The sequence below is a fragment of the Scylla paramamosain genome, chromosome 26 (assembly GCF_035594125.1).
Source record: "Scylla paramamosain isolate STU-SP2022 chromosome 26, ASM3559412v1, whole genome shotgun sequence".
In the NCBI taxonomy this organism is placed as follows: Eukaryota; Metazoa; Arthropoda; class Malacostraca; order Decapoda; family Portunidae; genus Scylla; species Scylla paramamosain.
In genome coordinates this window covers 1077501-1095000 of record NC_087176.1, presented here as the reverse complement: position 1 = coordinate 1095000, position 17500 = coordinate 1077501, and the positions used below count along the sequence as shown (strand labels likewise).

General features: G+C 45.3%; 2 protein-coding genes across 2 annotated transcripts in view; both read left to right on the top strand.

Moving 5' to 3' along the window:
- The window catches only part of LOC135113539 (uncharacterized), a 37249-nt gene extending 34698 nt beyond the window's left edge, over positions 1-2551 (top strand). The window contains exons 2-4 of the mRNA XM_064028789.1: positions 329-559; positions 813-1038; positions 2456-2551. Coding sequence (XP_063884859.1) covers positions 406-559; positions 813-1038; positions 2456-2459 — 384 coding nt within the window. The 5' untranslated portion in view covers positions 329-405 and the 3' untranslated portion in view covers positions 2460-2551. The remainder of the gene's footprint in view (positions 1-328; positions 560-812; positions 1039-2455) is intronic.
- Positions 2457-17500, top strand: part of LOC135113538 (transmembrane and coiled-coil domains protein 1-like) — a 68011-nt gene continuing 52967 nt past the window's right edge. The window contains exon 1 of the mRNA XM_064028787.1: positions 2457-2550. The gene's annotated coding sequence lies outside the window, so the exon portion shown is untranslated. The remainder of the gene's footprint in view (positions 2551-17500) is intronic.

Below are 17500 nucleotides of genomic sequence, written 5' to 3'. Positions count from 1 at the left end.
AGGGAAGTGTTACAGTCTGTGGGTGTTATTGCTGTGTGTACAAATAGTCTGTCTGGCGTGATAAAACATTTGCTGCTACTGCTGTCTTGTCTTGCGGGGGAGGGAAGGAAGGTGTGCGTGTGCGGGTGCTCGCGTGCCTGTTCTAATTTTATTGCTTTGCTCTGCTAATTCTTTGCTCTTTCTTTAATCATGAAAGTGTGTACTTGCACAGATTTGTACAGTGAGCGCTGTGAACCTCCACACAGGCTTGGCTTACGGCGCCGTGTGGCCCACGCACCGGTGACTCGTGCGTACAAACACTGATGTACACTTCTGTCTCTCTCCCTAGTGTGAGCCACGCGGGGCTGTGAGGATGGGCGGCTCTCCGCCCATGACGTGACGGGGCGCTTTGCGTGGGCGCCGCCCATGGCCATGGACCACGCCCACGGCACCCACGCCCCTCACGACGTCCCCACGCCCACCTCCCGTCCTGAGAACGCCCGAGGGCGTGGTCACGCGCGCTCCCGCAGCCGAGACGCCTCAGCCGACTCTCACCACCACGCCCGCGACGCCTCGCTAGGTAAGAGTGTTAGCAGAGTAGTGCTTTTCAGGGGCGTGGGTTGTGAGGGCGCGGGGATCCCCAGGGTGCTTGGTATAGAAGTATTCCCTTAGACACCCACAGTACATCCCAGACAGCCTGCGTGCTCTCCCGCCCTCACGCCCTCACACGCCGCAGTCTGCCCTGCACCGCGCCGTTTCCTGAGATCGACGAGGCTGTGACCGTTTTCTGTCCCGCCGGCAGTGGTGGACTCACCTCTTTCTCTCCGCCACAGGCAGCAGCGGCGCGCGGCGAGTCGGTGGTGGCGGCGGCGGCGGTGGTGGTGGAGGCGGCGGCGGCGGCGGCGGCGGCGGCGGCGGCGGTAGTGGTGGTGGTGGCGGCGGTGGTGGTGAAGAACCGGGGAACAACTCTAGAGGTTCCTCCCCCGCCCGCCCTCTCGCCCACACGTCCACACCCGTGCACTCTACGCCGCCCACTCTACTAAGACACACCCATAACCTGTGAGTACTGCCCGCGCCCTTACCTGCACTCCCCGCCCAGTGAACCATCACCACACTCTCCCTCTTGTCTCACTGCCAAGCGTTCCCATCTTACTCTCCCTAATGCAACTCATTCCTCGGGGAAGTAAAATGTTAAGTTACTCTCAGAAAATGAATGATAGACAGTCGTAGTGGTGATGATTACTGAGTGGTGAGTGTGTTTCGCATTCCCCTTCATGTGTGTCTTATGTATTGGTGCCCCAAACCGGTAAGTACTGGTGTTGTAACTTGTGTTGGTGAATACTTTACTTATATGGCGTGGTCCTGTAAAGTATTGAAGTGACGCGGAAGACACAAAAGTTTTAAAAAGTAAGTGAAATGTGGCTAGGAGGCAACGTAGAGTTTTGCAGAGAGTAACTACGGAGAGCTGGTGCGTAGGATACAGTGTGGCGGCATTGGTGTGAGGTGCAAAGTGACGCGAGGAGCGACACAAGTTTAAAGTAAGTGAAATGTGGCTGAGCGGCGGCGTAGACTTTTACGGCTGCCTCACTTGACCTCGCCGCGCCGCGCCCCGTCCCGCGCCGCCCCGCCCCGCCCCACCCTGCCCGCGCTCACTGACTTATTCTCCGGTGATTGTGGTTGTGGTGCTACTGGTAGTGACTGTGTTGTGGTGGTGGTGGTGGTTGTGATGGTGGCGGTATTCTTGCTGATAGATTTGATTCCAGTGAGGGGTTTGTTTGCTTGTTGAGGCGGAAAGTGCTTGTTAGTGCTGAGTGATGTGTTCTGGAGTCTTGACGAGTCCTGAAGACTTTGGAGATAAAGCACGTTGAGTAAATAATGTAAAAAGAAGATAATAAATAAATAACTTAAATAAATCTATACAATCTCAAAGCTATTAAAAGCTAAGCGTTGAATGGACGATACGAAAATCTTAATTCTGTTGATTTTTCTTGAATGCGTAGCAAGAACAGAAGGATAAAAGAACACTGAATAGCAATGATGGTAATGCAGACTGTTGGCGCAGTAGTGGCGGCAGTAGTAATGATAATAGTCTTGTATTGCTCCGGGAAATTAGAGGCAAAGAAAACAGGAAGTAGAGGCGTCATTTGGTGCATTAAAAAGATGGTTAGAGCAGGTTTATTTCAATACATGTTTTCCCTTTTGCACATTAATAAAAAAATAATTAGGAAGAACAGATGGCACATTTATATTAGAAAAATATTGATGGGTCAGAAATAAAAAGGAAGGGAAAGTGACATAGGTTACAGAATTAAGATAAAACAATTAAAATAAATAAAAAGAATTAACCCTTGCATTATAAAGCATGACAGTAGGAAAGGTGGGGAGGAAGACAAGACAGCGCCGCGGCAGGTGTGGTGACCAGGTGTGGTGAGAGGGAGTGGGCGGCTGTGGTGAACACCTGTCTCTCGCACAACAGGTGATGCAGAAGGCCAGCACGCCCACGCCAGGGAGCCTCCGCCGCCCGCGACACCCAGCCCTGGTCAGACAGTTTTCCTTGCCGCAAGTGTTAAGGTGAGGCGGCAACCCTCCCCGCCCGCGCCGCCCCCTCTGGCTAGGTTGATGTGTGTCTCGTCCCCGCCTGTCTATCTTATCACTGTCTTTTTATATATTTTTCTGGCTCACTTTTACTTCGCCTCAGCCCCGCCCCGCCCCGCCCCGCCCCGCCCCGCCCCGCACAGCCAGCCAGGCCGCCAGCCGCTCCGCCCTCAGAACTCACACGAACATGGTTAATTAAGTCATATTAACACCTCTCTCTGCTCGCCCACGCAACCTCACCGCCTCCATTAGTGCCCGCACCGCCGCACCTCGCTGCACCCACACACACACGCACAAACACACACACACACACACACACACACACACACACACACACACACACACACACACACACACACACACACACACACACACACACACACACACAGGAGATTAGATAGGCAGCCAGACATGAAGGATAAAGTACACACACACACACACACACACACACACACACACACACACACACACACACACACACACACACACACACACACACACAAGGGCGTGGCGGTTACGTGGTTGTGAGGTCTTTCATGTCCTCACTGAGTCATGCACTTTGCACTCTCACTATTTCACTCACTCACTCACTCACTCACTCACTCGCTTACCCTGTCGCCTCGCAGCCTCTCGAGACAGGCGTCCTCTTGTCCTCGTCTCTTGTTCTCAGAGCTTCCTCTGCCGCCGCTGCTGTGCTCTGCTGAAGTTACTGGAGGACATTACAGTGTCTTAGTAGTATTGCACCTCTCACAACACCTCTCACAACACTTTTCACATCCATACCTCTCACAAACTTCTGTCTCTAGCTCTCACTCTCCTTGTCTCTCATTCTTTTTCTGTCTCAACATCTATCTGCCTCTCACAAGCTTCTCTCTCACATCTCTCCCCCTCACAGACTTCTTTTCATAACCTTTTCTGTGTCTCGCGCTTTCCTCTCACAATCTCCTCTCTTTCTCTCTCTCACAGAATCTCCCTCTCTCAACTGTTCTAACTCATTTTGTCTCATATGCATTTTTATCTCTTTCTCTTTCTGTTGACTTCCTCCTTTCCTCTTATTGTTCTGTCCGTCCTGTTTTGGTTATCTCTTCCTTCTCTTTACCTTCTTTGTTTATTTTTACTTTTTATTTCTTATCCTTTCTAGACTTCCTCTTTTTTTTCTTTTCCCCCCCTTCCCCCTTTTTGGCGCTGTTCCTTGGAAGCCACGCCCTTTCCCCCCCACTCTCTCTCTCTCTCTCTCTCTCTCTCTCTCTCCTCTCTCTCTCTCTCTCTCTCTCTCTCTCTCTCTCTCTCTCTCTCTCTCTCTCTCTCTCTCTCTCTCTCTCTCTCTCACGAAAAGCACATTCTTTAATTTTCTTCACTTATCACCACGTATTCTTCTCTCATCTTCATTTATCATCTTCTCCATCTTCCCCCCTTCGTTCTCGTCATCTGGTCTTCCATTTCGCTCCCTGTGGCAATTCTCTGGCGCTACATCTGATCCATGGCCGCTGTGATAGACAAGAGCCCGTCTGTGAAGTGCCGGTATTCGGAGACCCTTTGCTCTCTCACCACGACTATTTTCAAAGGCCACAGAGATGATCACCCGGGTTCTCAAGACTGTTTCTCCTGTTAATATTGTAGAAATCTTGTTAATCTGTCTTTAAAATGTAAAAGCATCCTTAAAAAAACGGTGTAATTTCGACAAGAGCCTTTGGAAAGTAGTGGAGGTGAGGCGCAGAGGTGTTTCAGATTATGGTTCAAGGAGTCACCGCTAAGCTTGAGTCTCCCCTAAACGCGCGGCCGACCCGAACGTTTTCTCTCGCACGTTTTCTGCCGCCAACGTTGAGCAGAGGCGAGTGTGTGTGTGTGTGTGAGTGCGCCTCGCTTATTCTCGTGTTTCGTTTGGTTATCTACGTTATTATTTGCGCTTTTCGGATGCTTTGTTATCGTTTTTTTAATGTTCTCTTTTTTATATTATTTTTGGTTTGTTTTGGTTGTCTGAGTTTTGTTTTCTTTTATTTTTGTATTTGTTCGCTTTTTTTTGTTGCGCTTTTTAATTGTTTTATAAGTTATCTCATGTCATTTGTTACTTTTATTATATATACATTTTTCTTTGCGTTTTTCTTCTTTTTTTTTCCTGCGCTTCCCACGAGATGGTCAGTGATACTTTTCTTCTGCTTTTTAAATATCTATCCTTATTTTCAATTGTTGCTTTTATTTTATTTATGTTTTCATTATTTTCTTTGTGTTTCCCTTCCATTTTTGTGCTTAAATTTACGTTTTCTTCATGTTTTCTCTTCCATTTCTCTTCTTGGCCTCCCCGGTGATAGTAACTCTGACTTCTTCCTATTTACATATTTATTTCCATATTTACCCATACCCTTGTTAGTCAGCGGGAATCCGACACTCTTAACTCGACTCCTGTGACGTGACGAGACTTGCTATCCTCCACGCTGATTGGTTGGCCTTGGTAGCGCCTCTCTCACTGGTGCCAGCGTGGAATGACGTCAGGCAGCCTTGTATGGGGGTGTGTGTCCGTTAGGCGAGCTGATGGTGGTGGTGGTGGTGGTGGTGGTGCATGTGTGTGAACTTATTGATGTGGTGGTGTTACTGGTGTTGGTGGTGGTGTTTGTGTATTGATGCTATATTGGTACCACCACCACTACCTAACCTCCAATATTTTAAGAGAATTCAATGCCATTTATTTTAGATACAGTATTAATCAATAGTTACATACACTATTTAATCATTCTGTCCTTAAGATTATCAGACACACTGACGTTTTCATGATTTTCTGTAAAACTTTTCAATTCTGTCCAGCCCTAAGCTAACCTAACCTATTCTAACATGTGACCTAATCTAATCTAACCTAAGGTAATCTATCCTTATTTAACCAATCCTAACGTAAGCTAACTCAACCTAACCTTACTTATGCTAACCTAATCTAATTTAATTTTACCACATCTTCCTGTAACCTCTTGCATTAACATGACCCTTCAACCCGTCACGTGACCTATAAGTGACCTGACATAATATACCACACCACCACCACCACCACCACCACCACCACCACCAAGCCACTTTAACCTTTTCCCTTCACGTATCATCAGACAAAAGTCCATCCTGTTTTTATCAAAGGTCAGATTAACTCAGTGCACAACACAGCAGCGCAGCACATTTGACATTATGCTCATGTTATGTGCATTCGCTCTGGGGAATCGTTTCGAAATATGTCCAGTCAGTCAGTCAGTCAGTCAGTCAGTCAGTAAGTCAGTCAGTCAGTAAGTCAGTCAGTCAGTCAGTCAGTCAGTCAGTAAGTCAGTCAGTCAGTCAGTCAGTCAGTCAGTCAGTCAGTCAGTCAGTCAGTCAGTCAGGCGGTCGGTCAGTCAGTTAATCGATTTTTTTTTTATTCTTCACTGGTAATGTAGTAAGAATTTTCCTCTTGTTCCTCTTCCTCCTCATCCTTTTCCATCTCCTCCTCCTCCTCCTCCTCCTCCTTTACTTTCCTATATCTTTATCTATTATCCGATTAGAAGTAATTGTCAAACAGCCTTGCAGGGACTAAGGTCTGTTTTAAGGTTGTCATTTGTAATCCTTATTAAATTATCCTTCATTGCTACTAAACATTGCAGAGTACTCTTATCTGTCACGTTACCTGAGAGACATACACACCTGCGCACCACAGACCAGTTTCTCGTGTTCAGCGCAGGTTATACAACATACGAGTGATTGACGTGGGGGTAAACATTCCACACCTTTTATGTTTTTTTACTCACTAGTGCCACGCAAAAACATGCTTCACCCACCCAGGCGTTGTTCTCCATCAATACACACACACACACACACACACACACACACACACACACACACACACGTCACATGCCATAACACTCTATCCCTTCCACACCTGACAGATCCAAACCTCGATTCTTTGTTTTTCGATACATTTTTTTTTTTTTCCCGCCTCGCTGGAAATATAATACTTTAAATAACTCTTCCGCCTGACTTCCGCATTAGCCTGTTTTTGTTCCCTGTTTCCCGCCATTCTTCACCCCAACACAACCTTTGCCATCGCCTTTAACTGCCTGGCTCGTCTCCCACACACTTCCGATGCCTCCCTAATTGCGTCGCTATGAATGGTAACTATGCTTCACCTTCCCGCTTGTTCATCTCAACTTCTTGTCTCGTTATTTGAGTTTATTGACGCGAAGACCCTCAATGTTATCCTCACTAGTCACCAGTCTTGCTTATACTGATACAATTTTGCTTTTTATTACTTGTATTGTCTATATTTTGTCTACATCTCATTTCATACAAGGACTGCCGCGTGTAGGCTGACTGGCTTCTTGCTACTTCCTTTACGTTCATATTTTCTTGTGTTCTCCTTCATTCTTCACTCCCATACTCAGTGCTCCACAGACTTACCGTTGTATAGAGTCTTTTATCTTCTTCCTTCTCTCCTCCCATACAATACTCCACACTTTTTTTCTCGTCTCTTACTCATGTAGAGGTGAAGCACTCGTTCCTCTCTCATCCCTCCATTAGTAATCCTAGCAGCGCACTGTCTTCTACCCGTGCTCGCGTCTTCCTTCTCTCCTCTCATACAAAATACGCTACAATCACACTACTCTTACTCATGCAGTATTTAAGCCGTGCCGTCACTCCCTCATCCTCTGCATTAATGATCCCCGCAGCGCTGTCTTGTAGTCCTATGTTCTCTTCCTCCTCTCAGACTCTCACAGACTCACACTCTAAGCCACATCTCTAACAAATGCAGAAGTTAAGCACTATCATTCCTCCTTGGTCCGTTCCGTTAGTTATTCCAGCATAATTTCCATTATTCTTATATTATCCACTTCTCCCGTCTTGTGCTCAATACTCGACTGTCTCACAGTTCTACCCTCATCTGTTCCAACTAATGCAGAAGTTAACCAGTTTCGTCACTCCATCTCCTCCACTTGGTAATCTCCGCAGCTCGCTCCTCTCCAGTCCACCTCTCCACCATTCACCTTCAGGAGTTTATATCGAAGCCTCTCCAGAGTTAAATCCTCCTCGCAACTTTTCTACTTCGTCTTGTAAAGTTTCGTGCTGTGGGTTTGTTTTTTCTTTCGTCTCGGCGGGTTTGGCTGCTTAGGTCGCCGAGTCTCGTGTGGTGAAGGATGAATGAACACACAGGCAGGAACTGTTAAGGAACTGTTCATCGAGTTATCAAGGTCACCCACTATTCTACTTTATATACAGTAGCCTTGCCTGTGTGTGTGTGTGTGTGTGTGTGTGTGTGTGTGTGTGTGTGTGTGTGTGTGTGTGTTGGTCGATAATGCACTGTTTTCATCAGTGTTTACGACGTTGCAATGATGAAACTAGTAGTAGCAGTAGTAGTAGTAGTAGTAGTAGTAGTAGTAGTAGTAGTAGTTTTGTTCTAGTAATACTAATAGTGGTAGTAGTAGTAGCAGCAGCAGCAGGAGCACATAATAAGAACTGTTAAAAGTTATAAAAACGATAAATATTTGAAATGGCGTGCATGAACAATAAAATAATGATCAATAACAAGAGTAATAAAGACAAGAATAGTAATGATAAACTTTTGACAACGATATAGGTAAGATAATTTTTCGCTTCAGTCCTTTGTATCTTTTCTACTCAATCACGCCACACACACTAAGAAAAAACACAAAGAAACCAAAAGTAATACAAAACCGCTAAACTTCTCCCGTTCGAGTCAAAGAAAACGTAAATCCACGACTCCTTTAATGGGTGACTATGGGAAAGACGCGGCCACTCCCACACTGCGTCGCGCCCGGCCTGTGACTCACCCGCGCCCGGCCACCGCCTTTCCCGCTCTTTTCTCTAGCCACACCTCCTCTCTGTAATGAATTTATCGCTTCACACACAATTATACCCATCGTCTTCTCCGCTGTCGCTGTAAATTGCTGTTATATTAATCCTGCGTGTTTTCCTGTGTGTCCTAGTGTGTCAGTGTGTGTTAGTGTGTGTGTGCTTGCTTCGTTCTCCGCCCCACAGCGCTCTCAGCTTCCCCATCCCCGTCGGTCTTGCTTCCCGGTGAGTACAAAATGAGATGTGGTTATTTTTGGTGTTTTTTTTTTTTTTTTCTATAAGTTGTGTGTTTTGGTGGTATTTATATAAAATTTGTGTGATTTTATTTCTCTTAAGTGTAGGAGTTGAAGAGGAAAACGTATTTTTGTCTTTCTTTTCCATAAACTGATGATTCGTTTTTTTTTTTTTTTTTGTCTATTTTGTATGTTTTTTATTTTTTTTATATCTAAGGAATGGAAGAGGAAAATGTACTTTTATCTTTATTTTTCCAACATTTGATGACATTTCGCGTTCTTCTGTCATTTGTGTATAATTTGTTTACCTCTAAAGTGATGGAAGGAAAAGGAACAGATTTGCTTCCCTTTTCAATCCACTGCACATTTCCACCTCGTGTCGTCAGTACAGTGATAGAAAAAGAACACGAACTCAACCTTTCATCGCTCACTGACAGTTCTTCTCTGAACAATGACAGAAAGCAGACGCGTTATTTACCTTCCACTTCCCAGCAGCGGTGTGAATGTTTGGCCTTTTTCCCCCGTGCTGTGATGGCAGATTGGGAGTTATAATAGTAGTTAATTAAATCTCCCTTGTGGATTTACTGTCATGCCCTGAAAAGTTAATTATATAGGCGACTGAATCCATATCCTTTGTGAGAGAGAGAGAGAGAGAGAGAGTGTGTATGTGTGTGTGTGTGTGTGTGTGTGTGTGTGTGTGTGTGTGTGTGTTGGGTGCTAGTGAAGTACATAAAATGAAATTGATGGTAGAGGAGCAAGGAGAGAGAGAGAAGAAAAGGAGGAGGAGAAGGAAGAGGAGAAGGAGGAGAAGGAGGAGAAGGAAGAGGAGGAAGGAGAGGAGAATGAGAAGGTTGCGATAAAGGTAGGAATGACTGGAGTGGGAACGAGTATTGGCAAGTGAGAGAGAGAGAGAGAGAGAGAGAGAGAGAGAGAGAGAGAGAGAGAGAGAGAGAGAGAGAGAGAGAGAGAGAGAGAGATAACTGGGGTGAGGGACATAAAAGAAGAAAATTGTTAATATAAATAGAATCAGAACTGGTACTTATCAGGCTTCCACTTTATTATTATTATTATTATTATTATTATTATTATTATTATTATTATTATGGCGAAAGTGGATCATCTGGCTTAAATTTCCCGCGTCACAACAAGGAGGTCATATGGCGCCGTGATGTAACCTGATGTGTCGGTCCGTGGGTCACATTCCGGGGTCACAGTGACAAAGAAGCGTGTGTGGGTCACGCACAAGGACACTAGAAGAAAGGAGGAGGAGGAAGAAGAGGAGGTGGGCAAGTTTTAAGAGGGGGATTTAATGATGATGGAGTTGGAGAGGGATAAAATAGGGAGAAAAAAGAATTGAGTCCACAAATTATCATATTGAAGACGTGGTTTAATCTTAGCTCTATTTTTTTATCACCACTTGATCTTTAAACGTTTGACTAAACCTGAGATAAACTAAGATAACACGTTTTTTCTCGACTTGTTTTCCCTGCGGCGTGAAATGCGTGAGGCGTCAGAGAGAGAGAGAGAGAGAGAGAGAGAGAGAGAGAGAGAGAGAGAGAGAGAGAGAGAGAGAGAGAGAAGAGTGGGGGAGTGGGCAGGGCAGGGAGGAGCTATGCGGGACTAGACGAGAGAGCGACCGAGCGAGTCAGACTGGCTAGGCGGAGTGTGTCAGTGTTCTCTCAGCAGTGGATGGGGTCGGACGCTTCGCTGGGCTGCGGTATAACACGCACGCTTCCTCCACCTCACTGTACACCTATTGCTGTTCTTCCACCGTCCTCTCCTTTCCTCACACGCTTGATAAATACGCGACACAAGACCTGGGGGTGGTGACAGGCGCCCAGGAAGTGAGGGAGGCGGGAAAAGGGCGTGTTATGGACAATTGAACACGTGAAGGAGGGCGTGACAAGGCTTCGTGTCCCTAAGTGGTGTTTTTTAAATGGTCTGTGAGGAAACTGACATGTCCGTCCGTGTTTTGTATAGAGGAAAATTATGCATCTCTTTTTCTATTTTTTCTTTCTCGTCATTTTTTTTTCCTTTGTTACCTTTTTATTCCTCCTCTTCCTCTTCCTCCCTTCTTTGGCTTGTGCGTGTCTTGTTTATAAGAAAAATTACTCTTCTTCACTTCCTTTTTTTATTATTTTTTTTCCTTTTCCATGTCATTTTCCTTTCCTTTGTTACTCTTCCCCTTTTCCTCCTCTTCCTCCTTTTCTTGGCTTCTTTTCGTGCTCTCTCTCTCTCTCTCTCTCTCTCTCTCTCTCTCTCTCTCTCTCTCTCTCTCTCTCTCTCTCTCTCTCTCTCTCTCTCTCTCTCTCTCTCTCTCTCTCTCTTTCTCTCTCTCTCTCCCCCTTCATTTATTGCTATTATTCTCTTCAATCCCCATAATTTATTTTTAGTCTTCTTCCCTCTCTCTACTTCCTTTTTTTTTACTCCTGTTCACCATTCTTCCTCATCTTCTTCTTCCTCTTTTTTTTTGCCGTTCCTTCCCTATTCTTCCTCTTTATTACGTCTATGTTGATTTTTTGCCTCCTTACCTCCTTTCATTATTCTTGTCTCGTCTTGGCTCCTTCCTTCCTTCTATTATTTATGCTTTCTGCCCTTCCTGTCTCGCTCCTGTTCTTAAATTCTTCCCTCCATTCCATATTCCCTTCCTCTCCTCCTCCTCCTCCTCCTCCTCCTCCTCCTCCTCCTCCTCCTCCTCTTACACCTCCTCCTGTTTTCTGTCATTCCTGTCTCGCACCTGTTCTTAAATTCTTCTTTGAGTTTTGTATTCTCTTTCCTCTTTCTCTCCTCCTCCTCCTTCTCCTTCATTCCTTCACCACCTCCCACTGTCTCTCTATCTATCAGTCTATCGGTGTGAGACAAACAGACGCTGATCCCTCGCTTGCAACACAGTGCCAGCGGGTGTCAGAGTGCCAAGGAGCGCTTACTGAGAGCCAGTGTATCAGGGAAGGGAAAGAAGCAATGCCTGTGATACGTAAATAGTGCCACGGAAATTGAACGCCAAGGCTTCGCGAGGCACTGCGAGCATTGCTTTCTGGAATTGTTGGTGATATTGTGGATGAAATGGTGATGAGATGAGGAATAAATAGATGTCTGTGTGTGAAATTCGGTGAAACTGGTAAAATATAATGGAAAAAAAGGGAAATTTATGTGTGATTGCGTACTGCCTGTTTGGTGACTGAATGAAAAGTAAATAGAAGTTTGAGTGCATTTAGTGAAACAGACGTGAAATTACTGAAAATACTTAGAAAAAAGGTGTATATATGTGTGACAGGGTACTACTTTGTGAAATTAATGGAGATATTGATGGAATTAGAAGGTTTTGTGAAGTTATTGATGAGAAGTGATTGATAAAAGACCTAGAGGAAGGAACATAATGTGTGGTGGCGTGATGTGCGTGAGTTGGTGCCACAATATGAGTGTGTGTATGTGTGTGTGTGTGTGTGTGTGTGTGTGTGTGTGTGTGTGTGTGTGTGTGTGTGTGTGTGTGTGTGTGTGTGTGTGATTCGTGCAGTGTCATGTCCAGTAATAACATGACCAGGTAACGTAACGCAAGATAACATAACACAAGGTAAGAACTAACAACGTCATAGGAAATAAAACCGTAACTCGCAGTAAACAATTTCTTTTCTACGGAGGGTGAGGGAAGGGAGGAGTGGGAATCAAGCTGAATATTTCACTCTTTTCTCGTTGCCTTGTTCAGCTTGAAAAAAAAAAAAATGAGACTGAGACAGAAATTTTTTTTTATTTTCTCGTTGTATCGTTGCGTCTAAAAGGAAAGAAAAGTGACGTTTGAATCAATTTTCTTTTTTTTTTTTACCTTGTTGACTCTATAAAAGTGAACAAGTGACGTTTGAAGATGGAGTTCCCTTCTTTTCTTTTCTTGTTATCCTGTTTAGTCCTAAAAAAAAGTGACGTAATAAAGCAAAATTTTCCACTATTTTCTCCTTACAAAAAAAAAAAAAAAACACTAAGTAACATATGGTCACCTGACAAAATTAATACTAAGACACGACATACAGGTAGCCACACACACACACACACACACACACACACACACACACACACACACACACACACACACACACACACACACACACACACACACACACACACCTGTCCCACACAACTGACCACTCAAACAGGTGTGTCTGGGCCGGGACGTGAGGTGGCGGCGCCCGAGACTACTTCCCACCTGACTTATGTAAATGAATCGTGACCTTGAATGGAGTTGTGTGGCCAGGTGTGCCTCGAGATGGGACTGTCTCAAGTATGTCAAGGGTGTGGGTGTATCAAAGCCTGTACTGAGGGCTGTGTCAGAGTGTGTCAAGGGTGTTGGTGTATCAAAGAGTGTACTGAGAGCTGCGTCAGGGGCGTGGGTGATGGAAGGGTGAGGATAGAGGTGTGGGTGTGTGACAGGGTGTACTGAGAGGTGTGTCTAGGGTGTGGGTGTGTGACAGGGTGTACTGGGAGGTGTGTCAAGGATGTGAGTGCATGGTAGGGTGTAGATAAACGTATTTCAAGGAGTGTAGATGAAGGGATGGTGTAGACTGTGATGTGTCAAGGGTAAAGGGAATGAAAGGGTGTGTTTTGAGGTGTGATAAGGTGTGTCAATTGTGAGAGAAAGGAGAGGGTGTATCCAGGGTGTAAAATAGGCTGTACATAACAAGTGTGTCTAAGGGTGTACTTGTATACTGAGATGTGTTAAAGGTGTAAGTGTATCTAGAAGTGTGACCTGTTTCTCAAGGGTGTATCAGTGTGTGTACTGAAGCTTGAGTGTACCTGCAGATGTCACCTGTATACCTTTAAGCGTGCCAGGGTGTAGATGTGTGTAGCTGTGTACCTGGAAGCATGGCCTTTAGGTGTAAAGTGCTGCATAGAGTGCCTGGGTGTACATATTGTTAAAGATATGACTACGAGGTGTATCAAGGAAGATGTAAAGGGTGTTCTCCTGTGTACGTTACTTGGGTGTTGAAATGTGTGCGTGTGTGAAGGGTGTAGGAGCGTAGGTGTGTGGTGGGTGTAGATAATGGTGTACTCAGAAAAGGTGTAGAGAGAGAGAGAGAGAGAGAGAGAGAGAGAGAGAGAGAGAGAGAGAGAGAGAGAGAGTGTATTTGTGTGTAAGTGTTATGAAGGGGAGAGAATATGTGTGAGTGTACTTAAGCTGGGAGTAAGTGGTGTTTTAGTATGTGTTTATGTGTGTGTGTGTGTGTGTGTGTGTGTGTGTGTGTGTGTGTGTGTGTGTAAGTAGGAGGCGTGGTTAAGTCGATGGCTCCTTCCTTGAGAGAGAGAGAGAGAGAGAGAGAGAGAGAGAGAGAGAGAGAGAGAGAGAGAGAGAGAGAGAGAGAGAGAGAGAGAGAGAGAATTTCCTATTGTACTCTAGTTTTCCTCCTAGAATTCTCTCTCTCTCTCTCTCTCTCTCTCTCTCTCTCTCTCTCTCTCTCTCTCTCTCTCTCTCTCTCTCTCTCTCTCTTCGCTTTCATCCCTCAAGCTTGTATTCAGATCCAAACCCCTCCCCTCCTCCTTTCCCTTCCTCTCCCCTCCTCATCCTCTCCCCTCCTCTTCCTCTTCCGTCCTCTTCTCCCTCCCTCTTCCCTCCTCTCCCTTGCTATCCCTCTCCCTGATTGCCTTCCAAGGGTGGCTCCAATACCTCCCTTTGTCACCTTCAAGGAAACGGAGGCCTGGGAAGGTGGCGTTCTCCCTTTATTCTCCCTTTCATCTCCCTTTCATCTCCACCCAATATTTTATCTCCCTTTCCTGGATACTTTCTTATTTATGTTTCTATTTCTTCTTTGTCTTCTTCTATATTGCATGTCCTAGCTTCCTCCTCTTCTTCTTTTCCCTTCTCCTCCTCCTCCTCCTCCTCCTCCTCCTCCTTCTTCTCCTTCTCCTTCTCCTTCTCCTCCTCCTCCTCCTCCTCCTCCTCCTCCTCCTCCTCCTCCTCCTCCTCCTCCTTCTCCTCCTCCTCCTCCTCCTCCTCCGTTTCTTTCATAATCTTCATCATTATTTGCTGTTTCTTTTTTCTTTTCCTTCATTTTGGAGATATTCACGAATTATGATAGAGAGAGAGAGAGAGAGAGAGAGAGAGAGAGAGAGAGAGAGAGAGAGAGAGAGAGAGAGAGAGAGAGATGAAACGTTTTAGTCTTTATCAATTTAAACACATGACTCCTCATTATCTCTCTCTCTCTCTCTCTCTCTCTCATAAGGAAAATATAATGAAGGATAGGAATTCGAGAAGAAAATAAGAGAGAGAGAGAGAGAGAGAGAGAGAGAGAGAGAGAGAGAGAGAGAGAGAGAGAGAGAGAGAGAGATGAAACGTTTTAGTCTTTATCAATTTAAACACATGACTCCTCATTATCTCTCTCTCACTCTCACTCTCTCTCTCTCTCTCTCTCTCTCTCTCTCTCTCTCTCTCTCTCTCTCTCTCTCATAAGGAAAATATAATGAAGGATAGGAATTCGAGATGGAAATATAAGAGAGAGAGAGAGAGAGAGAGAGAGAGAGAGAGAGAGAGAGAGAGAGAGAGAGAGAGAGAGAGAGAGAGAGAGAATTCCGGGTGTTAACATGAGCATAATTGTTCCTTCTCTTCCCTTTCTTTCTCTCCCTTCCCTTCCCTTCCTTCCTCCCTCCTCTATCTCTTTCTCTATCTCTCTCTTTTTTTCTTTCTCTCTCTATTGTTTAAAGTGGCAAGGTTTATGTGCGTTTAGAAAGAGATGTTTGTGCAACGTGTGTGTGTGTGTGTGTGTGTGTGTGTGCTGCTTTAACAAGTATGTATGTATGTGTATGAGTCTGTACATGAAGTGTTTGCACGAATGTTTTTCTTCCCCGTAGAGAGAGAGAGAGAGAGAGAGAGAGAGAGAGAGAGAGAGAGAGAGAGAGAAAGGAATTGGAACCTTTTATTAGATATTAATTGGACATAATTGTTTAGCCTGATATTACTCTCTCTCTCCCTCCCCCCCCTCTCTCTCTCTCTCTCTCTCTCTCTCTCTCTCTCTCTCTCTCTCTCTCTCTCTCTCTCTCTCTCTCTCTCTCTCACATCCTTTCCATTTCTATCATATTATCTTCACTTCCCATCCTCCTCCTCCTCCTCCTCCTCCTTCTCCTCCTTCCAATTATAGTGTTCGTTAATATCATGACATTCTATTCTTCCCTCCATCAGTCACACCTTCCCTCCCTTCCCTCCCTCCTTCCCTCCTTCCCTCCTTCTCTCCCGCTTTTCCTCCATCCCTCCATTTCTCATCATCACGTCTTTCCTCGCTATTGTTTTATTAGGAGGGAAAACGCTTCATTTATTTCTCAGCAGGTGTGGGTAGGCTTGGAGCAGGTTTGGGTTGATTTGGGTAGGTTTGGGGCAAGGTTGGTCAGGTTTGGGAAGTGATTTAAAGTTTGAAGCAGGTTTGGTTAGATTCAGTTAGGCTTGGAGTAGGTTTGGGTAGGTTTGGACACGTGTGTTTCGGTTTCGGTAGGTTTGGTGCAGGTTTGGGAAGGTCTGGGTTGGTTTCGGAGGCTTGGTGATAAGTTTGGTTAGGTTTGGGAGATTTTTAGCAAGTTTGGGTAAGTTTGGGTAGGTTTGGTTTCGATTGAAGCAGGTTTGTCTTGGTTTGCAAGTATTTTGGTATAGGACTGGGAAAGTTTGGTCGGGGTTGTGTAGTTTTCCAGGCAGGTTTGTGTAGATTTGGGCAGGTTTGGGTAGGTTTTGTGTAGGTTTGGGTAGGTTTTGTGTAGGTTTGGAAGGTTTGGGTAGGTTTGGACACGTTAGAGTAGGTGTAGCTCAGGTTTGGCCAAGTTCAGGCATGTTTTGGACAGGTTTGTAGGCTCCTTGGCAGGTTTGAGAAGGCTAGAGATTGTTTACACAGGTGTGGGAGGCGCGTTTACTGAGACAGAAGTTTGGACATGTGTAGAGAGAGAGAGAGAGAGAGAGAGAGAGAGAGAGAGAGAGAGAGAGAGAGAGAGAGAGAGAGAGGTATTGTTAGTGCGTGTAGCTCTAATTAATAACACAGGTGACAACAACACGTGTCCGCAGCGTCATCCATTATACACTGTCACCTCCGCACCTGAAACCGGAACCGAACTCAACCGGCCATGTCCGTAACCGTATCCGAACACTAAATCCCGCCCGTGCTTACACACACACACACTCACACAGAAAAATATTGAAGGTGTGTGTGTGTGTGTGTGTGTGTGTGTGTGTGTGTGTGTGTGTGTGTGTGTGTGTGTGTGTGTGTGTTTCCTTGGCTAGGATTTAATATTCGGATCCACACCCCCCCACCTACCCCCAGTCACACATATACACAGACACAATGGGAGTTTTTTTATTCTTTTGTGTGTGTGTGTGTGTGTGTGTGTGTGTGTGTGTGTGTGTGTGTGTGTGTGTGTGTGTAAGCATTAAAAACAAACTGTCTGCATTTCTTCACACGCAAGGGAGACCAATTGTGTTCCATTATACTAACTACGTCTTGCTGAGAGAGAGAGAGAGAGAGAGAGAGAGAGAGAGAGAGAGAGAGAGAGAGAGAGAGAGAGAGAGAGAGAACAATACCCAAACCAACAAAAACAGTAACACAAACACACAATACTCCATAACTAAATAAAAAATAAAACACAACAACTTTTAAACTCCCACAATAATTAAAGCCTCAATCTGTACCTGTATCTAGGTGGGAGTAATTAAGGCGGGCCAGGTGAGCAATGTTTCCAGGCCGGCTCACCTGTAGAAGGCCAGCACGGGAGGATAATAAGATCCCACACACACGCACACACACCTCCTGAAATGTGTTGACTTAACGAGAGGAAAACAAGAATGGCTGGAATGGAAAGGAAACTGATTTAGACTGTGTAATTAAGAGAGAGAGAGAGAGAGAGAGAGAGAGAGAGAGAGAGAG